General features: G+C 40.6%; 2 protein-coding genes across 2 annotated transcripts; one reads left to right on the forward strand and one right to left on the reverse strand.

Annotated features, from left to right (window-relative positions):
• The first annotated feature begins 126 nt into the window (after positions 1 to 126).
• LOC117986649 (uncharacterized) lies at positions 127 to 19,831 on the forward strand. Its single transcript, XM_034973522.2, has 14 exons — positions 127 to 573; positions 1,486 to 1,740; positions 2,068 to 2,205; positions 2,738 to 2,851; positions 3,597 to 3,747; positions 5,591 to 5,777; positions 6,033 to 6,181; positions 11,232 to 11,367; positions 12,854 to 12,998; positions 13,835 to 13,915; positions 14,947 to 14,982; positions 15,792 to 15,858; positions 16,938 to 19,350; positions 19,548 to 19,831. Exons 1-14 carry the CDS (start codon positions 208 to 210, stop codon positions 19,687 to 19,689), a joined length of 4,380 nt encoding a protein of 1,459 aa, XP_034829413.1. The 5' UTR covers positions 127 to 207; the 3' UTR covers positions 19,690 to 19,831.
• A 3,886-nt stretch (positions 19,832 to 23,717) lies between these two features.
• Positions 23,718 to 27,249, reverse strand: LOC138402967 (uncharacterized). Its single transcript, XM_069501686.1, has 5 exons — positions 26,654 to 27,249; positions 26,122 to 26,325; positions 25,791 to 25,883; positions 25,049 to 25,120; positions 23,718 to 24,390 (listed from the first exon to the last, which is right to left on the reverse strand). Exons 1-5 carry the CDS (start codon positions 26,703 to 26,705, stop codon positions 24,320 to 24,322), a joined length of 492 nt encoding a protein of 163 aa, XP_069357787.1. The 5' UTR covers positions 26,706 to 27,249; the 3' UTR covers positions 23,718 to 24,319.
• Positions 27,250 to 27,481: the final 232 nt, after the last annotated feature.

The following is a 27,481-nucleotide window of genomic DNA, read 5'->3' on the forward strand; positions in this document are numbered from 1 at the left end:
CCGAGCGAAAAATCCTTAAAAATCTACGTGCTTGACATTGCTTGACGTCAAGCCGCTTGACCCGACCGTCTCGGAAGTTCTAGAACCCAGAGCCATAATACCTTAGTAAAAAAGAAGAATTCAAAATTTCGTTGATAGTTCGTTAAATTTTGTTTCATTTTGTTTGTTGGAAATGGTTGAAAGAAACAATATTTTTATAGTTTTATCATGACAAGTCTAAGAATTTCATGCGAAGAAGAGGCAAAACGCGAAATACCATCCTTCATAGAGGCACGTCCACCTTTAGTATTACATCCTTTTATGCGGCCCAAACCTACTAAAGGCAAGAAACTCTTTACCGACGACGAGATGTACATGGAGGATTCAGAATTCGACGAACCCGAAGAGCCGGAGTTAGTACAAATATATGTTAGATTGAAGCCGTGTAAAGCTCCTAGCATCGAAGTGCATTCCGAGCGGTCCTTGATTACATCGTTGAACACGACAACCGCTGGGCACGGAAGAAGGACGCAGCATAATGTATCTAAAATGTATACGTTTTCACATATATTTGGTCCAGATTCAAATCAAAAAGTAAGTTTCGTATCTACTGTCTTTTTGTCCATTTTCAGACCCTAATTATATCCATGACATGTAGGTACCCTACCTGTGATGTATGTCACACTCACCTGGGTAATATTGATGCAGTCTAGGTCTTATGAGGGGGCAACAAGTTGGTTGCAGGATTTTAGTAGGAAGTTGGTTGCAGGTCGCATTACTATTAAACATAGGTCAGTTGAGTGCCTACTTAATGGATTTGTCTCAATGAGTGATGACAGTGATCAAGGTCTGATGTGGTGCAGGAAAGTGGGCTGATAAGTTCCACATGTGGGGGGTGATTTAAATGTTTATCTACACTTGACAAACTAGAGCTAGAAATAGGTAGTGTAATTTGGCAACCTTAAAAACATTATCAATTTATCATTGTTATTCCAATACTTGATTTTTTGATTTTATATTACTTACTGGCTAATACCGGATGCCTGTCACGATTTTTTTCATTTACTTTCATGCAATTGGCTATTTGACTCCAATTTTTTTGGAGTTCCAATTTACTTTATTATAAACTAAGATAAAAATAATCACGTTAACTGAAAAAACTAATTAAACCGATCAAATAACAAAAAAGTTATAAGCATTTAAGTATTTCTGATTAGACAGAGATAGCGATATAGCTTTTTGACTTCACATCCTACTAATGCCATAATAGCTTTGTGCGGTTTCATACAAATTTTCGTTTTGCGAGAAAGGGATAGAAGACACTCCCACTCCAAAATTAAAATGCCTGTAACTTTGTAAATCTTTGTTGGATTTTAATATTTTTTTCAGCATACATCATTATTTTTATCCTAGTTTATAATAAAGTAATAATATTTATCAAATTCAAAAGTAGGAAAATACCCGATTCCCAACACAAAGTTTGAACATGGTTTCTATTGTTTCCAGGAAATATTTGAACGAGTAGTTAAGGGCAACTTGAAAAAGTTACCAGATGGCAACAGTTTCACACTCTTGACGTACGGTGCTTCTGGCTCGGGGAAGACCTTTACCCTGATGGGCACTGTGACAAACCCTGGCTTGGTGCCAAGGTCCCTGGAGTATGTCTTCAAACTGGTTGAGGCGGAGCAACATGCCCTATATAAACCTGACGAGAAAGGGGCCTATAGGTTGACCAATGTTGAACAAGAATATGAATTGAGGGTAGGGATATACTTTTCTAGCTGTGAAAATTAACAGACGCAGTTTTCACATTTTATCTAACTTAATACTTAACTAGATGATGCCCGCGACTTCGTCTGCGTGGATTTCGGGTTTAAAAATCCCGTGGGAACTCTTTGATTTTCCGGGATAAAAAATGGCCTATATTCTTCCCCGGGATGTAAGCTATCTCTGTACCAATTTTCGTCAAAATCAGTTGAACTGATGGGCAGTGAAAAGCTAGCAGATAGACAGACAGACACACTTTCGCATTTATAATATTATGTATGGATTGTATGGATTTATTTTATAGTATTGAAATACTTTCAGGTGGTAAAGCAACTGAGGAAGCTGTCAGGCAATTTGCCGGAATATCGAGACAGGTACCGGCGCATGAGCGCAGGCCTAAGTGGGGACCTCACGAACAGCAACGTAGACCTGGCCAGTAGGCTGGGTCACTATGTATGGGTGAGTAACATGGCTAATATTCTTTTAAAAAAACTGGCCAAGTACGAGTCAGGCTCGCGCAATGAGGGTTCCGTACCACAGTCATATATTTTCGACGTTGCACAGTAATTCAAAAACTATGATGTATAAAAATAAATAAAAATCTGTTTTAGAATGCACAGGTGAAGCCCTTACATAGGATACCCCACTTGATGTAGTTATCTTACTTCGAAAATTGAAAATACTAACTATTAGTTTATGACCACAATTTAATTTTTTTTGTGTGATGTAACCACAAATTCACGGTTTTCAGATTTTTCCCTGGATGTCTGCTATAAGACCTATCTACGTGCCAAATTTCATGATTCTAGGTCAACGGGAAGTATACCCTCTGTAGGTTTCTTGACAGACAGACAACAAAGTGATCCTATAAGGGTTCCGTTTTTCCTTTTGAGGTATGGAACCCTAAAAAGTGTTATTTCTTGTGTGGTGGTACGGAACCCTTTGTGTGCAAGTACCTACAAGTCTGAATTCAACCGATTTTGTTTCACAGGTCTCGTTCATAGAGATTTACAATGAGGCCGTGTACGACTTGCTTGGAGGCGACAGAAGAAACGCGGCGAAGCTCGCCATTCGAGAAGACGCCAGTGGCAATGTTTATGTTAAGGTAAGAGCACTTGTTATAATAATAATAACAATAATAAGACATTTTTTATTCAAGTAAACTTTCAAAAGTGCTTTCAGTACCCTTATTATAAATGCGAAAGTGTGATTGTTTGTTGGTTTGTCCTTTAATCACGTCGCAACGGTGCTACAGATTGACGTGATTTTTTGCATGGGTATAGATAAAGACCTGGAGAGTGATGACATAGGCTACATTTTATCCCGGAAAATCGAAGAGTTCCCACGGGATTTTTAAAAAACCTAACTCTACGCGGACGAAGTTGCGTAAATAATATAAGTCCCACAAATTGCTGTTGCGCTGGAACCATGTCTCATTAGTGCGGTTTTGTAGTCCGCAATAATTCCGCCAATGTCGATTCAGTTGAGAAAACAATGTTGTACTTAATTTGGTTCTTGAATTCCTTTCATGGGAGATTTTCCTTTCAATCCTTCGATAGAGGATATTATCTTTATGTTCCCTAACAACTTACGTACACCTTAAACCCAGTTTTCACTAGCCCTTAAATCCTCTTCAACCTAGTTGCCTGGTAGAGATCGCTTCACAGCGATAAGGCCGCTGATTGTATGTTCTTCTTTTACATGTTTCTTTTTGTGTCTTTTCTTTTTGGTGTACAATAAAGAATATTAAACTAAAAAAAAAAAAAAAAAGAGGTTGTTGCGGATGCCAATATTAGACGTGCTGCCTTAATAACCATTTGTTTGATTGAGTTTTACGAGTTTCCGTCCAGGGTGCGATACAAGCCTTCGTGCGGTCGTGCGACGAGGCATACGACGTGCTGGTGGCGGGCAAGCTCAACCTGCAGGTGGCGGCCACCGGCATCCACGCGCAGTCTTCGCGCTCCCACTGCATATTTACCATCACCATGCTTACTGACACAGGTAGGTATCTATTTACGAGTTTCCGTCCAGGATGCGATACAAGCCTTCGTGCGGTCGTGCGACGAGGCATACGACGTGCTGGTGGCGGGCAAGCTCAACCTGCAGGTGGCGGCCACCGGCATCCACGCGCAGTCTTCGCGCTCCCACTGCATATTTACCATCACCATGCTTACTGACACAGGTAGGTATCTATTTACGAGTTTCCGTCCAGGGTGCGATACAAGCCTTCGTGCGGTCGTGCGACGAGGCATACGACGTGCTGGTGGCGGGCAAGCTCAACCTGCAGGTGGCGGCCACCGGCATCCACGCGCAGTCTTCGCGCTCCCACTGCATATTTACCATCACCATGCTTACTGACACAGGTAGGTATCTATTTACGAGTTTCCGTCCAGGGTGCGATACAAGCCTTCGTGCGGTCGTGCGACGAGGCATACGACGTGCTGGTGGCGGGCAAGCTCAACCTGCAGGTGGCGGCCACCGGCATCCACGCGCAGTCTTCGCGCTCCCACTGCATATTTACCATCACCATGCTTACTGACACAGGTAGGTATCTATTTACGAGTTTCCGTCCAGGGTGCGATACAAGCCTTCGTGCGGTCGTGCGACGAGGCATACGACGTGCTGGTGGCGGGCAAGCTCAACCTGCAGGTGGCGGCCACCGGCATCCACGCGCAGTCTTCGCGCTCCCACTGCATATTTACCATCACCATGCTTACTGACACAGGTAGGTATCTATTTACGAGTTTCCGTCCAGGGTGCGATACAAGCCTTCGTGCGGTCGTGCGACGAGGCATACGACGTGCTGGTGGCGGGCAAGCTCAACCTGCAGGTGGCGGCCACCGGCATCCACGCGCAGTCTTCGCGCTCCCACTGCATATTTACCATCACCATGCTTACTGACACAGGTAGGTATCTATTTACGAGTTTCCGTCCAGGGTGCGATACAAGCCTTCGTGCGGTCGTGCGACGAGGCATACGACGTGCTGGTGGCGGGCAAGCTCAACCTGCAGGTGGCGGCCACCGGCATCCACGCGCAGTCCTCGCGCTCCCACTGCATATTTACCATCACCATGCTGACTGACTGGTATGTTACGAGTTTCCGTCCAGGGTACGATACGAGCCTTCGTGCGGTCGTGCGATGAGGCGCAAGTGACTAGAGTACCCCTGCGGCAAGGTGTCAGGAGCGTAAGACCTTCCTAGTTCACTAGATCATCCCTGCCGCCCTGCCACAAAGTCGTGTGTGTAGCGCGATTGGAACTTCTCAATCAGTTCACCATTCTGAACAAGTGTGTTCCGCAGCACTCTCCCTCTGAACGGCAGGCATGTGTGTTACACATAGTTTTTCTCTACACACAGTGCCAGTGTGCAGATTCTAAATTGGGTATTGTCCTACTTTTGATTTTGATAAATATTATTACTTTATTATAAACTAGGATAAAAATAATGACGTACGCTGAAAACACATTACAATCCAACAAAGATTTACAAAAATACAGGCATTTTAATTTTGGAGTGGGAGGGTCTTCTATCCCATTCTCGCAAAACGAAAATTTGTATGAAACCGCACGAAGCTACTATGGCATTAGTATGGTGTGGCGTCAAAATACTATATCGCTATCTCTGTCTAATCAGAAATATTTAAATGTTTATAACTTTTTTGTTATTTGATTGATTCAATTAGTTTTTTCAGTTTACGTCATTATTTTTATCCTAGTTTATAATAAAGTAATAAAAAAATTGGAGTCAAATACCCAATTGCTCCTTCCGTCGTGCGACTTAGATTGCTCCTGCGGCGAGCATATGAGTAGCCTGCTTAACCTACGATACGTATCTGTTGTCGCAGAGAACGGCATGCGCAGCGCGTGCGTGCGGCTGTGCGACCTGGCGGGCTGCGAGCGCGCGGCGCGCACGCGCAACACGGGCGCGCGCATGCAGGAGTCGCGCGCCATCAACGCCTCGCTGCACGTGCTCGAGCGCTGTCTGCACACGTTGCGCCGCAAGCGCACAGCCGCCGCGCTCGTGCCCTACCGGTGAGTTATCATGAAGTGAAATAAGGTACCCAGGTCCAATTTCCTTAATATGAACCCTGGTCCAATCTCCCAATAAGAACCCTTGTCGAAACCCCCAATATGAACTCTGGTCCTATTCCCATTATTTAAACCCTAGTCCAATCCCTCAATATGGACCCTGGTTCAATCTCCAATTTAGTCCCTGATCCAATCTCGCAACCATAGTGTGAGGATATGGTACATTTTTTCTCTTTATATATATTTCCGCATTCGCAGAGAGTCGAAGCTAACCCGTATTCTGGGCGCGGGTCTGTCGGGCACTCGCGGAGAGGCCGTCAGCATGGTGGTGACGCTGAACCCTTCCGCGGAGTACGCCAATGAGAACAAACACGTGCTGCAGTTGGCGGCCGTCGCTAAGGACATTCGTGAGTCTATATGTGTTTCATCATCATCATCATCATCACCAACCGATAGACGTCCACTGCTGGAGATAGGTCTCTTGTAGGGACTTCCACATGCTACGATCTTGCACCGTCTAATCAGGCAGTGCTATTGGAACGTGATATGTGTAACCTCATTACATCTAAAGTTGAGAAAGAATAGTGTTCCATATTTGTAAGTCTATCACAAAAGCTGTGGTGGCCTAGTGGTTAGGACGTCCGCTTTCCAATCGGAGGTCGGGGGTTCGATACCGGGCACGCACCTCTTACTTTTCGGAGTTATGTGCGTTTTTACGTAATTAAAATATCACTTGCTTTAACGGTGAAGGAAAACATGCATGCCTGAGAGTTCTCCATAATGTTCTCAAAGGTGTGTGAGTGGTAGACTATGGCCAAAACCCTTCTCACTCTGAGAGGAGACCCGTGCTCTGTAGTGAGCCGGCGATGGGTTGATTATGATGATGATGAAGTCTTATCACTCACGGTTTGTTGTTATCGTTGCCAAAACGTAATATTTTTCTATTAAAATAATAAATTATATGTTATGTATTTTTTGAAGATTGAGTTTATTGGGTGATCCATCTCCTAATTATCATTAGGTGTAAGACCGTAGCATGTGTGCTACATGTTGTGCCAAGGCTCCCTGCGGCTCGTTTGATGTCATCTGTCCATCTGTCTGTCTGTCTTCCAAGACTAATTGAGAAGTAGACCCATTACGCACGGTCGACTAGTCGCTCGGCAACTCAGTCGCGGCGACCGTTACAATATGGAATTTATATGGTAAGTCGCCGTGTGTTTTCGCAACTCCGTGCGAATAGGTACGGCAACTTCCATATAAATTACAGATTCTAACGGTCACCGCGACTGAGTTGCCGGGCGACTAGTCGACCGTTCCTAGTAGCTAGTGGCTCTTCGGTGAGAGTTCAACTAATTGGACGAAATATGTGCCAATTTTCATCAGTACACAGAGAGTTCGACCGCAAGAGTACGATACACAAGGTTTTGCATGAAAACGAAAACCATAAATGTTGGTGGGGGACAACCCACCACATCCCATGGCCCCACCAACCTCGCGGTTATATGGGCCGGAACGCGGAAGGGCGCCCGTTCGGTACTTACTCGGTGACTCTTTCCCGGGGCGCTTTCTTGACTCCCTACAAATTCTTTCTATCCTTTCCTTGTCCCTTTGAGTCTTTCTCCCCTTTCTGCAGGCCTAGCATGGGCCGGGAAATTTTCTCCCCGAGGAAAGGATAAAATTTTTATCCCCTCCGATAGTTATTTCCACTCTCCGAGCATGGGCACAGGGTTGGATATAATTATCCCCGGTGATAAGGCGGGGAAAGACTAGTCCTCGGTTAATGTCAAAGTGTTATTATTTTTTATCTGTGCTTTTGATTTTGCTCGTTTTCGTTACTCGTAACTCGTCTGTGGCTGCTTTTTATTTTAAAAGAGCTAGAAGCCGGAGCCGTAAAATAGTTTAAAAAACATTCACAGAAGATTATGCACGTAAGTATTGTTATCTTTGTTATTGTTTGTGTTTACCTAACCTAACTCCACTTTTGAATTATCCAAATTAAAAAATAATCGAATAGTTGAAATTCCTAGCTATCACAGTAAGTATCACAAAGACAATTTGTGTTAGTCAGTACACAAAATTGAAGTGATAATATATTGATATTGTTAGCGACAAAGAAATGCATAAATTGTTGTTTTATTTGCAGACATGGAAATATGTACTTGAAGAAGGGCACTGGCCACTGACTGACAAGTATGATGAGGCAGCTCGGGATGTAGGACCACCGGGAAATGTCTCAATAGTGCCGTCGGTCACATATATGAGCACATAAGTGTTCAATATTAATTATCACTGTTGGGCATAAATGCTCAACAGGAATTGGACCTGAAGACTCCATAATGGGCCAGCCAGAGAGATGCGTGTATTAATTTAGTTCTATTAAATGTGTGTCTTGTATAACAAACTCAAAATAACTTTAGGTACCTACCTATTGGAATAGGTAAGTTAGGTACACATCTTATCAACATAAAATATTTTCATTATTGTTTGAGATGATGATAAAACTAACAGTTTAGCACACTGCACTGAGAAGAGTTCAATATCACTTAAAATTGGTTAAGCTGGTATGGTTTGAGCTATTAAACTAACCTAATTTCTTTATAAGCATGTCAAGCCAATGTTTTTTATCTTATGGCAGGAAATCTTTGAAGTGTCGGTGGTGGACTATGGTGAGACTGTTGTTTAACCCACTTTGTACACAGTGGGTACTTTATAAAACCAATAGCCCCGAGTAGTTTTCCTATAAATGCCAATAAATAAATAAAAAGTAAGTAGAGGATATGTACATTTTTGTAATTTGTAAATAGTTATGAATATAGGAAGTTATTCTATGGCAGTGTGGTTTGATTGAACATTAAACTTGTTACTTCCTTTTCTTAAGGATAATAGCACTACTTTTAGATCTGTTAAGTTAACATCAGAGATTTGTGTACATCCAAATAAGCATTGTTTTAATTGGTATTCCTAATATTATGCCTAAGAGTTTGTGTTTGTTACTCAATCACACAGAAAGAGTACTTAAAGCAAAATTATTTTTTGAAGAAACTTATTTTTTGTTATAGCAGCAATAGAAATAAGTACAAAATTTCAACTTTAACCTGTTACGTTTCAGGAGACAGACAGATGGAGAGCTGAGACTGTAATAGGGTCCCATTGGTACCCTACAGAACCCTAGTAGTAGTAGTAGATATAAGGATGGGTTTGCACAAGGTGGTTTTAGGTAATAGGTACTTAAAGAAATATATTTTAATGCAAATATGTATTTATTATTCCATCCCTTTTTCCCTTTTATTGTCGGGCAACAGTTAGCAGTCTGGTTTGATCCATAGATATGTGAGATTTCTTTATTTGTTACATTTTCTAGTCTGTCCTTTGGTTGTTCCATTGGAATTCTGAAACATACAATTTATACATTAATGATTTTCAATAATAATAAATTAAGAGTAAGAGGATATACTGAAATAGTCTATAAAGTATAATAGGCTAACATATTTACTCTTACAAAACACTTATGATGAACCATTATAATTTGTAAAGTGTTATTGTGTTTGTGTATCATTATGTATTTAACTATGATATAGGTGTGTATTTTAATTTAAGAATTGTTTTGTTAAATTAGACTCCTGCCTATTTTGTTCAAATAAATGATTTTATTATAATGAGTCATTGTGTTATTTTATATTTCCAATAATCCATACTAATATTATAAATGCGAAAGTGTGTCTGCCTGTCTGTCTGCTAGCTTTTCACAGCCCAACAGTCTAACCGATTTAGATGAAATTTAGTACCTACAGAGTTAGCTTACATCCCGAGGATGGACACCGGCTACTTTTTATTCTGGAAAATCAAATAGTTCTCACAGGATTTTCAAAACCTAAATCCACACAGATGAAGTCGCGGGCAATAGTCATCCCATGACCTTGACTTGTATCTCACTGGTAACTACCATCTGCCAAGAGTCTTATAGATGTGAGGACGTAGAATAAATAGATAATAGCCGCATGTAGGACCTATTTGTAGGTACCTACTACCTACCTAAGTAGGTACCTATTCGTTTGCACAAGATGGTTTTAGGTAATAGGTAAGTACTTAGGTACTTACTTTTATGAATCCATCCATCGAATTAATCGGCTTTAGTGCTTCATTAAGCTGCTCGCACAAGTACAGCACATAATATTTGTCCATCCGAAACAAGTGTCGGAACTCAGCGTCGGGAAATTCAAAGGGATTACTTCCATCACTAATTACGTGCTCATGTTATTTTCGTTCTAAATTCTCTATTTCAAACTAATAAAAAAAGCGCGAGACATGTTTTTTGATCTTTTAATAATTGAGTTAAAGTTCTATGAGCATTACACCCACCTCAAATCTCGAGGATAAAATTATCCCTCTCAAATGTCAAAAAAGGACAGTTTATCTTCTTTTATTTGGCCCCATGCTATAGACGGTGGATAAATAGTCCCCCGAGTCCCCGTGAAATGTCAAACGGGGATAAACTTCTCCTCTCCCCTGTTGCCGTGCTCTGAGGGGTGGAGAAGTTAATGTTATCTCCTGTGCAGTGGATAAAATCGGGGGATATAATTTTTATCTTCGGCCCATGCTAGCCGTGCTGGGGCACACGTATACGAAACGCAGATCCCCGCGTGCCCCGCGGTCCTTCCCCAAACACCCACTGGTCCACGATCACGGTCCGAGCTGTTCCGCCTCTTGTGCGCATTGGTGCGCGAACTCCCGTAGCTTTCCGAAGTTTTCCGCCGAAGCAACAAGTTCCTGGTAGTAGACCGGACGCTCTTCCTCACGAACAATCCCAAACAGCAGAGCGCATCGGAGGTCCTCGTACACCGCACACTCCCACAAGACGTGGTGGAGGTCCTTCTCCGCCAGTCCGCACAGTGGGCGGAGGACAGGGGAGAATGCTTTGTTGTGATTGGTGGACTCAAAAGTCACGTAAGTGCGGAATGAGGGTACCGAACGGGCGTGGGCTGACTTTTATGCTAAGCAAGTGCGTAAGCTTGGCGATCACGGGTGTCCGGCTATTACGCGTCTATAGGTGGTGTTCTGTGCACCAGTACGATGCATGCTACAATGTTAGAGCCTCAATAGCTCAATCGGTAAAGGAGTGGACTGAAAACCGAAAGGTCGACGGTTCAAACCCCGCCCGTTGCACTATTGTCGTACCTACTCCTAGCACAAGCCTGACGCTTAGTTGGAGAGGAAAGGGGAATATTAGTTATTTAACATGGCTAATGGGCCTGATTCTCTTGTACGCAATCTCTAAACTAAACTAAATTAACAGGTCTAAATCTAGTGCTATCCTTTTCCGCAAGCAACATTATGAAAGGGATAGCAATAGATTTAGACGTGTCATTTTAGTTTAGTTTAGAGATTGTGTACAATGGAATTAGCCACAATATTCTTTTAAAAAAAATTGAAAAAATGCTGTGTTTGTTGTATGGACAGCGATCAGCGACACACTGGTGGAGTACCCCAGCTCTCTGGAGAGCAGCAGCCGCGACACCACGATAGTTGGATACACCAGCTTGGACGTCATGCACCTCCGCGCTGAGAACGAACGGTTGCTGTTCGAGCTGAAACAGTAAGTGTAGCGATCACTATCACACAGGAATTAACTATGACGTAAGCTAGGTAGCTGCCTAGGTATCTAGCTAGGATAGCTAAAGATAAATTTGTTCAAGATCAAATCCATGTATGTGTGTAACTAGATGATTGAAAAATAAACGTTTTATTTATTTACTAGTTTATGCTCGCGACTTCGTCCGCGTGGACTACAAAATTTCAAAACCGTATTTCACCCCCTTAGGAGTTGAATTATCAAAAATCCTTTCTTAGCGGATGCCTACGTCATAATAGCTATCTGCATGCCAAATTTCAGCCCGATCCGTCCAGTAGTTTGAGCTGTGCGTTGATAGATCAGTCAGTCAGTCAGTCATTCAGTCAGTCAGTCAGTCAGTCAGTCACCTTTTCCTTTTATATATTTAGAAGATTTATTAAGTCCATTTCACTGGCTCACCACCACACAGCTCTGAGCGCACGTCCGCCTTGTACCGCGTCTAGCGCTGGATAGAATAGAATAGAATGTTTTTTTATTCATGTAAACTTTTTAGAAGTACTTATGAATAGTCAGGTAGTTTTAATTTACCGGATAATAGTCGACGCTATGCCCTTCTACTTGTGTGCATGAGACAAAGTACTATATCTATTGTATTGATACAAACACTACAGTGAGTGTTTTTGAATTCATTTCCAGGCTTCCGTACCCGAAGGGTCAAAGTCAAATCATTTATTGAAAACTAGCTTATGTTCACGACTTCGTCCGCGTGGACTACACAAATTTCAAACCCCTATTTCAACCCTTTAGGGATAAAATTTTCAAAAACTCCTTTCTTAGCGGATGCCTACGTTATAATAGCTATCTGCATGCCAAATTTCAGCCTGATCCGTCCAGTAGTTTGAGATTGATAGAGCATTGATAGATCAGTCAGTCAGTCAGTCACCTTTTCGCCTAAATATATAAAAGGAAAAAGGCTCTCTCCATCGCCCACTGAGTGATTCTGAGCTTTCTTATGAGGCCCACAGCGACCATGTCTCGGACCCATATGTCATCACTGGCAACACGCACTGTTCGAAGACTTTGGTCTTCAAGCACTGAGGAATTTTGGACAAGAAGACATCTCGAAGCTTCCTGAACGCTGCCCAACCGAGTTGGATTGCTAATGTATAATATAAAATATTGTCTATATATATAAAAGGAAAAGGTGACTGACTGACTGACTGACTGAATGACTGACTGACTGACTGATCTATCAACGCACAGCTCAAACTACTGGACGGATCGGGCTGAAATTTGGCATGCAGATAGCTATTATGACGTAGGCATCCGCTAAGAAAGGATTTTTGAAAATTCAACTCCTAAGGGGGTGAAATAGGGTTTTGAAATTTTGTAGTCCACGCGGATGAAGTCGCGAGCATAAGCTAGTTATTTATAAGGGTAGATTAATGTAATTAGATTTAAGGCTCAATGTTGATCTAATAAAAAAGTTTTCTTTCGTCTTTCTCCCCAGGGCACAGGCTCGCAACAAGGAGCTCCGGGCGTCCATGGACAAGAAGCAAGCGGAGCATACCGAGCTGCTGTTTAAGGCTATGGACGAGACCAAAGCCAATTACAGAGCCTACTACGAGACCGAAATGAAGGCGCTGCAGGCCAAGGTACAACAAACACACACATAGATACTCAACGCACACACCATTCAAAACGTTTACAACCTTACACACAACGTCAGAAACTTAGGCGCCGTCTCCACGGGCGAGGGAATCGCAAAGACCTACTATCGTCGGCGATAGTATCGCCCTGTGGAGATCTAAATATATAAAAGAAAAAGGTGACTGACTAACTGATCTATCAACGCACAGCTCCAACTACTGGACGGATCGGGCTGGGCATGCAGATAGCTATTATGACGTAGGCATCCGCTAAGAAAGGATTTTTGAAAATTCGACCCCTAAGGGGTGAAAAAGGGGTTTGAAATTTGTGTTGTCCACGCGGACGAAGTCGCGAGCATGAGCTAGTTGGCCTATAAGAGTTGCATCTATGGTGGCACGTCGAAACTGTCATGTCGCAGCGATTAAAATACAAAATGAGGCAAATGGTTATTGGTATAAGTTTCGCAAATTGCTAATACGCGTGGCCGCCATTTTAGTGACGTCAGCACTAGACTGAAGTTCCGAGCGGATGGTATATTTTTACTTCGGCCTGTTGTTTTCATTTAGATGTTAATGAGACACGGTTCCAGCGCAATAGCAATTTGCGGGACTTATTTTTTTTTATTTTTTTAAAGAATATTAGCCATGTTAAATGACTAATATTCCCCTTTCCTCTCCAACTAAGCGTCAAGCTTGTGCTAGGAGTAGGTACGACAATAGTGCAACGGGCGGGGTTTGAACCGTCGACCTTTCGGTTTTCAGTCCACTCCTTTACCGATTGAGCTATTGAGGCTCTAATTGAGTATCGTGATGATTGATCATCGTGTATGTGTATTTGACAGATGGAAGCTATGGAAGAAGAATATGAGTGCAGGTTACGTGAGCTGAGCATGGACAACCCTGCCCAGAGGTACCGGGCCCGGGTGCGTATATCACTATCACTACATATACATTTAAAAAAATAGTATATTTCATTACAGATTGTTTCATTCAGTTGCAATGACGTGTACTGAACGACTATTTTTAATACAGTTGCGAAAAAATGAAGCAATTTAATAAAATAAAAAAATAAACTTAACATGATATGAAATGAAAATGAAATTTAATGAAATGAAACCTAACCAAACTCATTCAATCAAATCATTAAATCTGATATTGAAACAAATTAGTAGCTTCTTTTTAGAAATATACGTATTTGCATGAATCATAAAAACTTCTATGATTTTTTTTTTGTAAAAACTTCATGGTTGGTTTTTCTTTTTAATAGACATTAATTTGACAGTTGGGAAAGAGAACGCACGAGTTCGGGAAAGGTAAAAAAAAGGCACGAGTATGTAATAGCCCACATCCCGAACGCTATACGTCCCAGCAATACGCCACTTTTTGAGCAACTGTATTAAAAAAGATCTTTTTTATTCAAGTAAACTTTCACAAGTGCTTTCGAATCGTCGGATGCATCTACCACTGGTTCGGAATGCCTTTCCTACCGAGAAGAACCAGCAAGAAACTCGGCGGTTGCTCTTTTCAAATATTTGATATGTCAAGATTATGCCATGTATAAAAAAGTATTTGCAGTCCTGTGCGTTGCTGGAACGAGCTGCAGGTCAAATCCACGCTCTTTTATCATTTAGATAATGTTCAATTGTGTAATATGCTTTTTTCAGGAGCATATTTTTAATAGATTTTTTAAACTTGTGCAAAGGTAAGTCCAAAATAGTCTGCGGGATTTTATTATAAAAGGTTAAACCCATAGTCCACAAATGACTTTTGGACCTTGGACAGCATTAAGCTGTGATAGCCTAGTGGTTAGAACATCCGCCTTCTAATCGAGAGGTCGGGGGTTCGATCCTGGGCACGCACCTATAACTTTTTATGTGCGTTTTAAGGTATCACTTGCTTTAACTGCAAGCAAACGAACGCTGGAAGAAGTTACTCACAAGCTTTTTTGTTTCAGATTGCTGAACTAAAGAAAACCATCGAAACTCTAGAGGTATATATTCTGTATCCAATGCTGCAGGCATAACTTAATCACTTAAACTACAAAATGAGGATAACTGTTATTGATATTGGATTGTGTTTAGATAGTATAACAATGGCCCTGATTCTCTAGTCTCTCTCTAAACTAAATTTAGAGTATCTGCATCCTTTTCTTTTTACTAATGCTAAAATAGGAACGGAACATGACTTTCACATTTAAAGACTAAATTTTAGTGCACAATACAAATTTAAACAGTAGGTTCGCGAGTGCGCGCTAAAATCACGGGTTTTACAATCTAAAAATTAAATTTAGAAATGTCAAACTGCTTCTGTCCTTTTCATATTACAATAGTAAGAAGAGGGTGCGAATACTAAAATTCGGCTGTGCTTAGAATCGGTGCCACTAACGCTAAATGTTTGCTTGCGTTCTGGTTACGCCCTGTATGTTTTTATGTTGCCATTTATTAAAATAATTTTGCTGGAGAAGCTGTGGTAGCCTAGTGGTTAGGACGTCCGCCTTCCAATCGGAGGTCGGGGGTTCGATCCCGGGCACGCACCTCTAACTTTTCGGAGTTATGTGCGTTTTTAAGTGATTAAAATATCACTTGCTTTAACGGTGAAGGAAAATATCGGGAGGAAACCTGCATGCCTGAGAGTTCTCCATAATGTTCTCAAAGGTGTGTGAAGTCTGCCAATCCGCACTTGGCCAGCGTGGTAGACTAGGTATGGCCAAAACCTGAGAGGAGACCCGTGCTCTGTAGTGAGCCGGCGATGGGTTGATCATGATGATGATGATGAAAATAATTTTGTTTCATATTTCAGAAAAAATTATCAGATCGTGATAAAGAGTTGGAGTCCCTCAGGACATGCATCGACAAACAAGATGCAGGTTAGTACACTAACGGTCAAGACGAATAATAATCAATCCTACCAGTACCCTTATTATAAATGCGAAAGTGTGTTTGTTTGTTGGTTTGTCCTTCGTCGTCCGGCGCAACGGTGCAACAGAATAGAATAGATTTTTATTCAAATAAACTTTTACAAGTGCTTTTGAATCGTTAACTAGTTTAATTTACCACAAACTGGATTGACGTGATTTTTTGCATGTGTATAGATAAAGACCAGTAGAGCGATTGTCTAAAACCTGCATCAATCATTATTACAATCTCAATTGTTCTGATTGGCTGAATTTGTGCGATTCTTGTTGCAACAATGCATTGTGGCCAATAGTGAGCTAGCATTAACCAATCAGAGATGATTGCGATCGTGACATTGTAGCTGTCAAACAACCGCGGTAGGGCCACTGGAGAGTGACATAGGCTACTTTTTATCCCGGAAAATCATAGAGTTCCCACGGGATTTTTAAAAACCTAATTCCACGCGAACGAAGTCGCGGGCATCAGCTAGTCTGTAATAAAGTCAAAAGTCAAATGATTTATTCAAAACTAGATGATGTTGCGACTTCGTATGGAACCTTTGGTGTGCGATTCTAACTCGCACTTGGCTGGTTTTTTTGGGATAAGAACTAGCCTATGTCTGTCTTCTAGATACAAGCTACATACCTCTGTACCTTTCGTCCAAATAGTTTGAGTAGGCCTTAACCTAAACGGGTTCATAGATTTTAATAAATGAAGTGAAGGATCGTAGGGGGTAAAAGTCCTCAACTCCCAACATGAAAAATGATGGTTGAAAAAAAATTGTACCCCTTTCAGCAGCCTCTTGTTGATTGAATATATTTTTAAAAACATTATCATTTTCCTTTTACTGTTTCACAAAAGTATTTACGGTTTATGAAAAATCTAAAAAAAATCTTTGCCAACATGGGACATTGACAACCAACAGTTTTCACTTTTGTGTGTGCATTTGTGGTGCTAAGAAACTCTTTAGCACTGAAGCTTTAATTGTTATTAAATTACATTTCATCAAATATGGCAAATAAATGATTATTTATTTATTCCATAATTTCAGAAAAAGCGGAAGAAAACCTTTCAAAATCAGAAGAAGAAAACGAAGATGCCATATCTCTAAATGATAGTGACAACGATTGCTTAATACCGACTCTTAACAAGAAAGAAATAAAACATATGATGAAGTTACGCCAGAGTATAATCGAGAATTTAGAGAATAGTAAACGCGTTTCTGGTATTAAGGACACCTCTCCAGAAGAAAGTGATCTAGAAGAACCTATAGACGATGACGATCAAGCCGCATATTTGACTAGTGAAAGTTTAAATACGAGCGACACAAGCGATATTGATGAAGCAGGCTTTTCAACAGTTAAAAAGGCAACTTTGCGTGTCACTGATGGTGTAAATAATGATATTGCGACAGTAACTGATCAGGAAAAAGAAATCCACGAAAGAAACCGACAACATAGTCGCGAAACTTACTGTGTTTCAAAGTCTGTTGATGATGTTGCGACAATCACTAATCAGGAAAAAGAAATTCTGGAAAATAACAGACAACATAGTCGCGAAACTTATTGTGTTCGAAAATCTGTTGATGATGTTGCGACTGTGATTAAACAGGTGGAAAAAACCCCCGAAAGAAAGCGACGTCATAGTCGCGAAACTTATTGTATTCCTAAGTCTGTTGATGATATTGCGACTGTGATTAAACAGGTGGAAAAAAACCCCGAAAGAAAGCGGCAACTTAGTCGCGAAACTTATTGTGTTCCAACGCTTGTTGATGATGTTGCGACAATAACTACTACTCAGGAAAAAGAAATTCTGGAAAGAAAGCGACAACTTAGTCGCGAAACTTATTGTGTTAAGCCTGTTGATGATGTTGCGTCAATAGCTACTCAACAAAATGAAATTTTGGAAACAACACGACATCTTAATCGCGAAACTGTTGATAGTGTTGCACCAATGACTAATCAGGAAAAAATAATCCCTGAACTAAAGGTCGAACTTAGTCGCAAATCTTATTGTGTTCCAATGTCTGAAGTTCTCAATATTTCTAAAGATAAGCTTCAAAATGAAATTCCGAAGTCACTAAAACGTGATGTCGTCAAAGACGTTAATATTTCTAAATCTGATAAAATAACGAACTCGCTCAAAGATATAGTCGATATAGCCAAAAATACAGTAGAAACAAAAAATCTTTTTACATCCAAGATTGTAGGTTTAGTAAAGCCATCAACAGAAGAAAGCAATAATTCTTTACTACAATTTGAACGCTTAGAAATGGAGTCGAGAGAAATTATTGATGAAAATAAAAAAATAGTCACAGGAGAGTTATACAATATTAAAGCTACTAAAGAAAATAGAGAATTCTTTGGCGATTATTGTCTTGATAAACATCCAAAAACTCCTGCAACTGTTGTTAAAGCTAAAGATGAAAAGGACTTTTTTGATAAATTTAATGTAGAAAAAAACAATGTTGATGAAAATTCAAAATCTACTATTGCTCCACCTGTAGGAAAAACCTATTTTTTTGGAGAAAGTAGTACAAGACAAGCTGACAAAGCTGGCTCTGTAAAAAAAAATATTTCGTCAAGAGCTCAGGACTCTATATATATCTTTGAAGAATTCGATTCTCCTCAGGTTAATAAAGTTGAAATTGTTGAAACCCAGTCGACGGCTACTCTGGAGCAAATCGAAACTTTAGATAAAATTGGGCCAAACATTGATTCTGTCAATGTAATTAAATCTAAATCAAATGAGACTAAGCATACAAATAAATTAGTGACATCTAAAAAAGAAGACGAAGCGACTAACGTAATCAACAGTGACCATGAAGTAATACCTGCAGATCATATAATTCAAAAAGAATCGCCCAAAATGGAATTGATAGCTGCTAATGAGAACAAATTAGACAATCACCCACTTGAAATATTAAACGGTGATGAATCACAATCTCAAGCAAATTGTACTAAAACCAATAATACGACAGTAGAATTTGAAAACATATATAAAGATATGTCAGCATCGCGAGCCACGGAATTCGATCTACTAATTTCCCAAGAAAGTATTGTAGAAAACCAGATTAAAACGGAAAATGCGGAATCTGTAGATATAAAATATAACTTACGACACAAGCCATGTACAGAAAAGGCTAAAACGGAAAGGAAACGAGGAAAAACGAAAGTTGGGGCAGGAGAAATTCTTTTAGAAAGTGTATCTAAGTGTGAGAGTTCATTGAAACCAAAAATCAGACTAGGGTTGAGGAGGCAAAAGACTACAGAAGTAAATTTAGAAGATATAGGAAGGAAAGGCAAATTAGAAGACATAGGAAACCTACAAGTTCAATTCTCTGACGTGACTATGGGTTTGCCTGCGCCGGCCATAACCTCAAAGGATATACCGTCCCCTGAAAAGCTCGAGAATGAAGAGAACTCTCCCCCCAAACAAGGCGTACAGAGTTGTCCAGCGAAGAGGTAATTTTTTAGATTAATAAAATTTTTAACTTTTGAATGATTACGAATTCCTTTGAATCGATGTTTTGCTTTGATGACATGACAAATTAAATAAATAAAGTGACAAATAAAAATACTACAAGAAAAAATAAGTTTATATAATTTAAACAGTAACAGAAAAACAGCCTAAAGGTTACACTCCTTTGTTTTATTTGCAGTATAACCCGTAGCAGAAGAAAACTATTCACTCCGCGCGCCGAGCCGCTCGACGAGAGCTTAGGGGCCGCAGCGGACAGTGACGACAAGGTGCGTGTGCCCAGACCCTCCTACCACCGCCCCAGGGCACGGCGCAAGCTTTGAGCTGGATACACACCGCCCCAGGGCACGGCGCAAGCTTTGACCTGGATACCCTCCTACCACCGCCCCAGGGCACGGCGCAAGCTTTGAGCTGGATACCCTCCTACCACCGCCCCAGGGCACGGCGCAAGCTTTGAGCTGGATACACACCGCCCCAGGGCACGGCGCAAGCTTTGACCTGGATACCCTCCTACCACCGCCCCAGGGCACGGCGCAAGCTTTGAGCTGGATACCCTCCTACCACCGCCCCAGGGCACGGCGCAAGCTTTGACCTGGATACCCTCCTACCACCGCCCCAGGGCACGGCGCAAGCTTTGAGCTGGATACCCTCCTACCACCGCCCCAGGGCACGGCGCAAGCTTTGACCTGGATACCCTCCTTCCACCGCCCCAGGGCACGGCGCAAGCTTTGAGCTGGATACCCTCCTACCACCGCCCCAGGGCACGGCGCAAGCTTTGAGCTGGATACCCTCCTACCACCGCCCCAGGGCACGGCGCAAGCTTTGACCTGGATACCCTCCTACCACCGCCCCAGGGCACGGCGCAAGCTTTGAGCTGGATACCCTCCTACCACCGCCCCAGGGCACGGCGCAAGCTTTGACCTGGATACCCTCCTACCACCGCCCCAGGGCACGGCGCAAGCTTTGAGCTGGATACCCTCCTACCACCGCCCCAGGGCACGGCGCAAGCTTTGACCTGGATACCCTCCTTCCACCGCCCCAGGGCACGGCGCAAGCTTTGAGCTGGATACCCTCCTACCACCGCCCCAGGGCACGGCGCAAGCTTTGAGCTGGATACCCTCCTACCACCGCCCCAGGGCACGGCGCAAGCTTTGACCTGGATACCCTCCTACCACCGCCCCAGGGCACGGCGCAAGCTTTGAGCTGGATACCCTCCTACCACCGCCCCAGGGCACGGCGCAAGCTTTGACCTGGATACCCTCCTTCCACCGCCCCAGGGCACGGCGCAAGCTTTGAGCTGGATACCCTCCTTCCACCGCCCCAGGGCACGGCGCAAGCTTTGAGCTGGATACCCTCCTACCACCGCCCCAGGGCACGGCGCAAGCTTTGACCTGGATACCCTCCTACCACCGCCCCAGGGCACGGCGCAAGCTTTGAGCTGGATACCCTCCTACCACCGCCCCAGGGCACGGCGCAAGCTTTGACCTGGATACCCTCCTACCACCGCCCCAGGGCACGGCGCAAGCTTTGAGCTGGATACCCTCCTACCACCGCCCCAGGGCACGGCGCAAGCTTTGACCTGGATACCCTCCTTCCACCGCCCCAGGGCACGGCGCAAGCTTTGAGCTGGATACCCTCCTACCACCGCCCCAGGGCACGGCGCAAGCTTTGAGCTGGATACCCTCCTACCACCGCCCCAGGGCACGGCGCAAGCTTTGACCTGGATACCCTCCTACCACCGCCCCAGGGCACGGCGCAAGCTTTGAGCTGGATACCCTCCTACCACCGCCCCAGGGCACGGCGCAAGCTTTGACCTGGATACCCTCCTTCCACCGCCCCAGGGCACGGCGCAAGCTTTGAGCTGGATACCCTCCTTCCACCGCCCCAGGGCACGGCGCAAGCTTTGAGCTGGATACAGATACTGTATGTGGACTACCACATCACACAGTCGATTGGTTGATTTTAATTCATAGAGTTTAAACTTATGTAAATCAAGGAATATTCATAACTTTTTTTTATTTAAAGGAAACGGTCAATCAGTTGATGCCGCTTTGTGCACACTAGTCTGCAAAAGGTCGAGATGGCAATCGGAGTATGAAGTGGGGGGGACGCAGACGCCCTGCAAACCTGCGCTCACGAGCATCGGGTTAGCACGGAGGCTGTGCGGGTGTGGGGGGCGTCCCCAGCCCGATTGCTATCTCGACCTATCACCTGTTATTATGGTACAGTCGATTGGTTGATATAACAATTTTAATAGCCATAAAAATCAAGGAATATTTACAATTTTTTTTCTGAAGGAATAATTAATACTTTACTGTTACTACACAACGGTCAATGGGTTGATGCTACTCTGTGCACACTATAGTCCGCAAAAGGTCGAGATGGCAATCGGGGTATCAGGCAGGGGACGCCCTGCCTACCCGCACGTCACCCTCGCTCGCCCGTACCGGGGCTATGCTGTGGACAGAGCGTCCCCGGCCCGAGGTAGCTTAATCTATACTTTTTTAGTTAATCGATAATTCAAAATGGTTATTACACTTAAAACTAACAATGGACGTGGATTTTACATATTTTGGAAGACCTATTTAATAATTATTGAGAAATAATTAGAATAAATAAATTAGAGTCAAATACCCAATTCGCGCGTACAAAACATAGCGCGCAGGAAACAACCAATAGCGGACGGACGCGTGCTATGATTGGCTAAGATATTTTCGCGCCGTTTAAAAAAAAGTTTTCTACGCATGTACATCGGCTCATAAAAAGTGGCAGTACTTGTAGTCATATACAAAATCTGACAGAAAAACTGTCACTTCTACTTTCAGCTAGTCTTGTAATTATTCAACAATGTTCAATTTTATTGATGAATAAAATTGTTGTTATATCAAAAGCTTGTGGACCTCAAAGTGTGCACCTTTAGCTAATGGGAATGTTTATTTTGTATTTTAATCTAAAGATGACATTAAAATATATTTAGTTTTTATAAATAAATGACTTCCTACTGCATGCATATACAGGATGGAAAAAAGTATGGGCCCTCCAGGGGAACTACCTTAAATCCTTAAGTTAGATCGTTTTACTTAAAGGAAACATTCTCTTATTTTTAAAAAGAAACAAAACTGCATTCAAAGAGTTTCTAAAATTCGCTTGTCTCACCCGGGAATCGAACCAGCTAAAAATTAAAAAAATTAACACTCACAATTTTATTCCACTAGTCGATACAGTCAATGTTAAAGATAAAATTTCTCCAAGCAGTTTTGTTTCTTTTTAAAAATAAGAGATTGTTTCCTTTCAGTAAAATGATCTAACTTAAGGCCCCTGGAGGGCCCATATTTTTTTTCCCCCTGTATATAGTTGTCGTAATAATGATATTACTATACTTACTATTCTATGATTCTTTTATATACATAATTATGTCGCAATAATGTGTATGAGTCCCGCAAATTGCTATTGCGCTGGAACCATGTCTCATTAACATCTATATGACGTCATTTGACGTATATTTAAGTAAAAATATACCATCAGCTCGAAACTTCAGTCTAGTGCTGACGTCACTAAAATGGCGGCCACGCGCATTAGCGATTTGCGGGACTTTTAACAAATATGTGTAATACAATTAAATGTAGGTATTGAAATAATAAAAATTAATTGTTAAATAATGTATAATCTATCTCCATTCCCATCCAAATCCGTTCAGCCGTTTTTGCGTGATTGAGTAACAAACATCCAAACATCCACGCTTTCACATTTGATTATTATTAGGACTAGCTGACGCCCGCGACTTCGTCCGCGTGGATTTACATTTTTCAAAATCCCGCGGGAACTCTGATTTTCCGGGATAAAAAGTAGCTTATGTGTTAATCCAAGGCATGATCTATCTTAATGCCAAATTTCATCCAAATCCGTTTAGCCGTATTTGCGTGATTGAGTTCCAAACATCCACATTTATAATATTAGGATTAGGACGTAGACTGATTAAAAAAAGCTAGACCACAGAGTATAATAATATACAGGGATATATAACATATAGCTAGACTCAAGTACTGTATAACCATTAGTAGTTAGGTGTATAAAACATTTTTCTACATTTCGTAATAAGAAACATAGATGTTTATATGTGTGCAAATTGGTTCACTTCAGTTAAGCGAAATTGTAAGGGATCCCTTCTCTATACCTAGTATCATAACTCTATGTTTATTCAGGAACACTAATTATTAATTCTTGCAAAGCTTTATTTTAATAAAAATGGCATCGTACAACCCCGGGCCGCCATTATACCAATGTTACCCGTTTCTACTGAATTGACACTTCAATGACACTTGACATTGGAAACATGACAATCACAGACTACAGTGTATATAGGGAGATAGACTGGTAAGTCGGGCCGTCAAGGCGCCCACTTGAAAAGCGCCATCTAGGAGACGGGTTTGGTACTAAATACAGCCAATACCCAGTATATATACCTACCTATATACATACTTTATAGTTTTTTAAATTAGGTAGGAATGTGGTGTTTGATTTGCGGGAGTTTTGAATGGATAATGGTACTTATCTTGGCAATACTGATAATTACCAATATCACAATGGCATTTAACTCCCGCCAATCAAATTTAATTCAAAAATTAAACACAACTTATTATAAGTTATTTAAACTTTTTCAATTTATTTTTTTTATAATAAATATCAGCATCACATTTAAGTGGATCTCTTGAATCAAAAAAGTGAATTTTTCCATTTAAAATAAAATTAATATCTTTGCACCAGTTATTTATAAAAAAAATGACAGTTTCCTTGGTCAAAAAATTAATAATTTTGTCTCTATGTGAGCTACATGATATAAAGTTAAAATTTATATTTGATAATAGTATTAATTTTACGTACTCTTGTATTTTATTTTTATTACTTCTGTTTTTCAAAATTTCAATTACGTGATTTTCGATCTCAGCGAAGCAATCAAAAATGTTTCTCGTCGGATAGTTCTTTGCAGAGTTCCTTCTCTTGTTTGGTGAGAACCCACTTCTTAGCTGAAATTAAAATGACATCAAATATTAAAAATTGCTGTTCATTAAGTACCATCATGATTAATCATGGTTCGTCATTAAGTGCAATCGTATAACCATTATGTTAAAAAGCGGTGACAGCCTAGTAGCTATGACTTTTCGACAGGTTGGGGGTGCAATCAATTCTAATTTTGCAGAGTTATGTGCATTTTAAGAAATTAAATATCACTTGCTTTAATGGTGAACGAAAAAATATCTTAAGGAAACCTGCATGGCAGACGATGGCCTAAACTCATCTCACTCTTAGAGGAGACCTATGCTCAGTAATAAGCTGGCAATGAGTTGATCATGACTAAAGATATTATCAATGAGCAATAAATTCTTAGGGTTATCAAAATAGAGCCTTTTTACTGTTATTCTGCTGCTAGTCTTTCTGACCGTGTATAATATTGTTGTCTTGAAGTCATATTATACAGAGTTATTTAGACAACCTGGCATTTTTGGGGCAGAAAAAATATTGATCCCAACTTGATATGCCTGAGACTTTGTCCACATGATTTAAAAGTGTCTGCTACAGACAGAGTATGAAGCATGGCATGATCACCACAGTAAGTTATAATATTTAACTAAGCCAAGTAAGTTATAAAAACTTTTTAGTTTAAAACTAAGGATTCTGATATACCTTTTAAATTGTCCTTTGAGTTTAACTTAATAGCAACTGCAGGTACTGCTTTACTTGATGTTGCAACAAGTCCTGCAAAATACCAAAAATAACACATGAGATAATAATACGATAATCTATACCAACCAATTTTAAAAAATCTTTTACAAGTAGAAATCTACATTATTCCTGAGTAACATAAGCTATATTTTATTTTCAAAAAATTAGAGATCCACATGAAAACTGTAATAAGCTACCCATGCGAAGGTAAGGTCACTAGTTAATACTAAAGCTACCAACAATGGAAATGAAAAAATGATGTTTGATTTGAAAGGTATCAAACTTTCACATCAGTAGTTCATTTAAGTTATACTACACTATTCTATTAGTATCTAATTAAATCGAAATGATATGATCATGTAAATCAAAAACACTATTTTTTGCATTTCCTATTGTATGGCATTATACATATCTGCCATGTTAAAAAATAAACTTAAAGGCGATTTAAAATTATAGGGTACTAGCTTATGCTTTCGACTTCGTCCGCATGGACTACACAAATTTCAAACCCCTATTTCACCCCCTTAGGGATTTAAATTTTAAAAAATCCTTTCTTAGCGGATGCCTACATCATAATAGCTATCTGCATGCCAAATTTCAGCCTGATCCGTCTAGTAGTTGGAGCTGTGCGTTGATAGATCAGTCAGTCAGTCAGTCAGTCACCTTTTCCTTTTATATATTTAGATTTAAGATTTATAATTACCTGGTGCCATTTCCATTTCATTAGAATTTGATATGAAACTGGAGCTAGTATGCGGTTCAGAAACAATTATTGCTTCAGCAGCAGCCATATTCTCTAAAATAAAAATATCAATATCAAAACCATAATAAAGTAAATACATTGAGATATGAATCATTCACATTAGAGAGTAAGACTTGTCCATGTTTCTACATAAAAAGTTCTTGTAAATAATTAACTTGAAACCATTAGCTGTCTGATATTCTGTGACAAGTTACATAATATCTAAAATATACCAATTAGCAAGTGAAAATATTTGCTAGTTACAAAGGTACTTTAAAAATGTCTAACCAACCTGCTAAACAGAGTGATGAGATGGCTAGGGAACACAACTTTGTTGGGTACAAATAAATGTCCTCAAAATGTCTACGACAGACCCTTCTGTTGCTGTAAATGTAATCTTTATCTAATTCCGCTACATGACCCCCAATCTTCTTCAGCCACACTTGAAACAAATCAATGTGCTGATTTGGGTTGGGGAAACGGTGCAGTGAGATACCTGGAAATACATAATGAAGTAAAGATATTAAACATCAAGCTTATCTAATTATAGTGATCCGACTAATAGCTTATTTCTATTGAGAAAAGTGCTAAAAACATTAAGTCACTGTTCAAACATCAACATTTTAGGGTTTAGTACCTACATCTCACGTTTGCAATTAAACAAAACTGTGGTGCTAGAGCTAACGCATCTTGTCAAAAAGGCATCCTTGCATCACTGCATCCTTGAAATGATAACTTTCAAGGGCAATCTTCCGATTGAATCAATTGAGTATATGAGGCAGCAAGCAATACTTTCTGATATAAAACAGAACGAATTTACTTACCATCGCCTGCAACAGTTGAACAGCCAGGCACACAACATACTTTTTGAGACATTTTACAAATCTAAACTTCTAAACCACTAAACAAAATCAGATTGCAACAGAGTTCAGGGGGAATGCCAAGTTATCGTTTACACAAGAAACAGTAGTCCAAAAAACAAGCCAAAATAATAAACGTAGGGATCGTCGGAGTCCGAAAGCAAAGCAAAAGTCGTGAAATCTTTAATATCAAATAAAATTACTCCCAAAACTGTAGAACCACTGTAGAATTTCGTTATGAAATGAATTCAAATTTCAAACTTTTCTGACACTTGTCACCAGTTTTCTTGACCATAGATATGAAAATCTAGAATTTGAAGAACATTTAACTATTATTTTAAAAATAAAGCTTAATTTTAGCAAAATTTATAATAATTGAATATTTCTTTTTTCCAAATAAAAAGAAAGTATGTTTTTAATTTAATTTTTCACAATATTGGAACTTGAGTATTTTTTATTATGTTAACACTGTCATTAAAAATGATTTACATGTTAACACTGGAACATTATTTCTAAATCCAGCTCCTAGATGGCGCTATTAATCTAGTTTAGCAGCAGAGTTCTAAGATAGCATACCATCATCACAGAGTACATTATATATACTGGTATAGAGACGTCAGCTAATCTTTCGTAGTGGCGCCATCTGTTTCTAATTGCAGTAACTATTGTATGTAATTTATTTTTAATATTTTCCGGCCTTGGATACTAGTTTTTTAAGATCAACTATATAGCTATACGTATAACAGGTATAACACGTGTGCAGGTTTAATTCATATATTATTTTTATAGGTA

Source organism: Maniola hyperantus, chromosome 11, assembly GCF_902806685.2.
Source record: "Maniola hyperantus chromosome 11, iAphHyp1.2, whole genome shotgun sequence".
NCBI classification, from domain to species: Eukaryota; Metazoa; Arthropoda; class Insecta; order Lepidoptera; family Nymphalidae; genus Maniola; species Maniola hyperantus.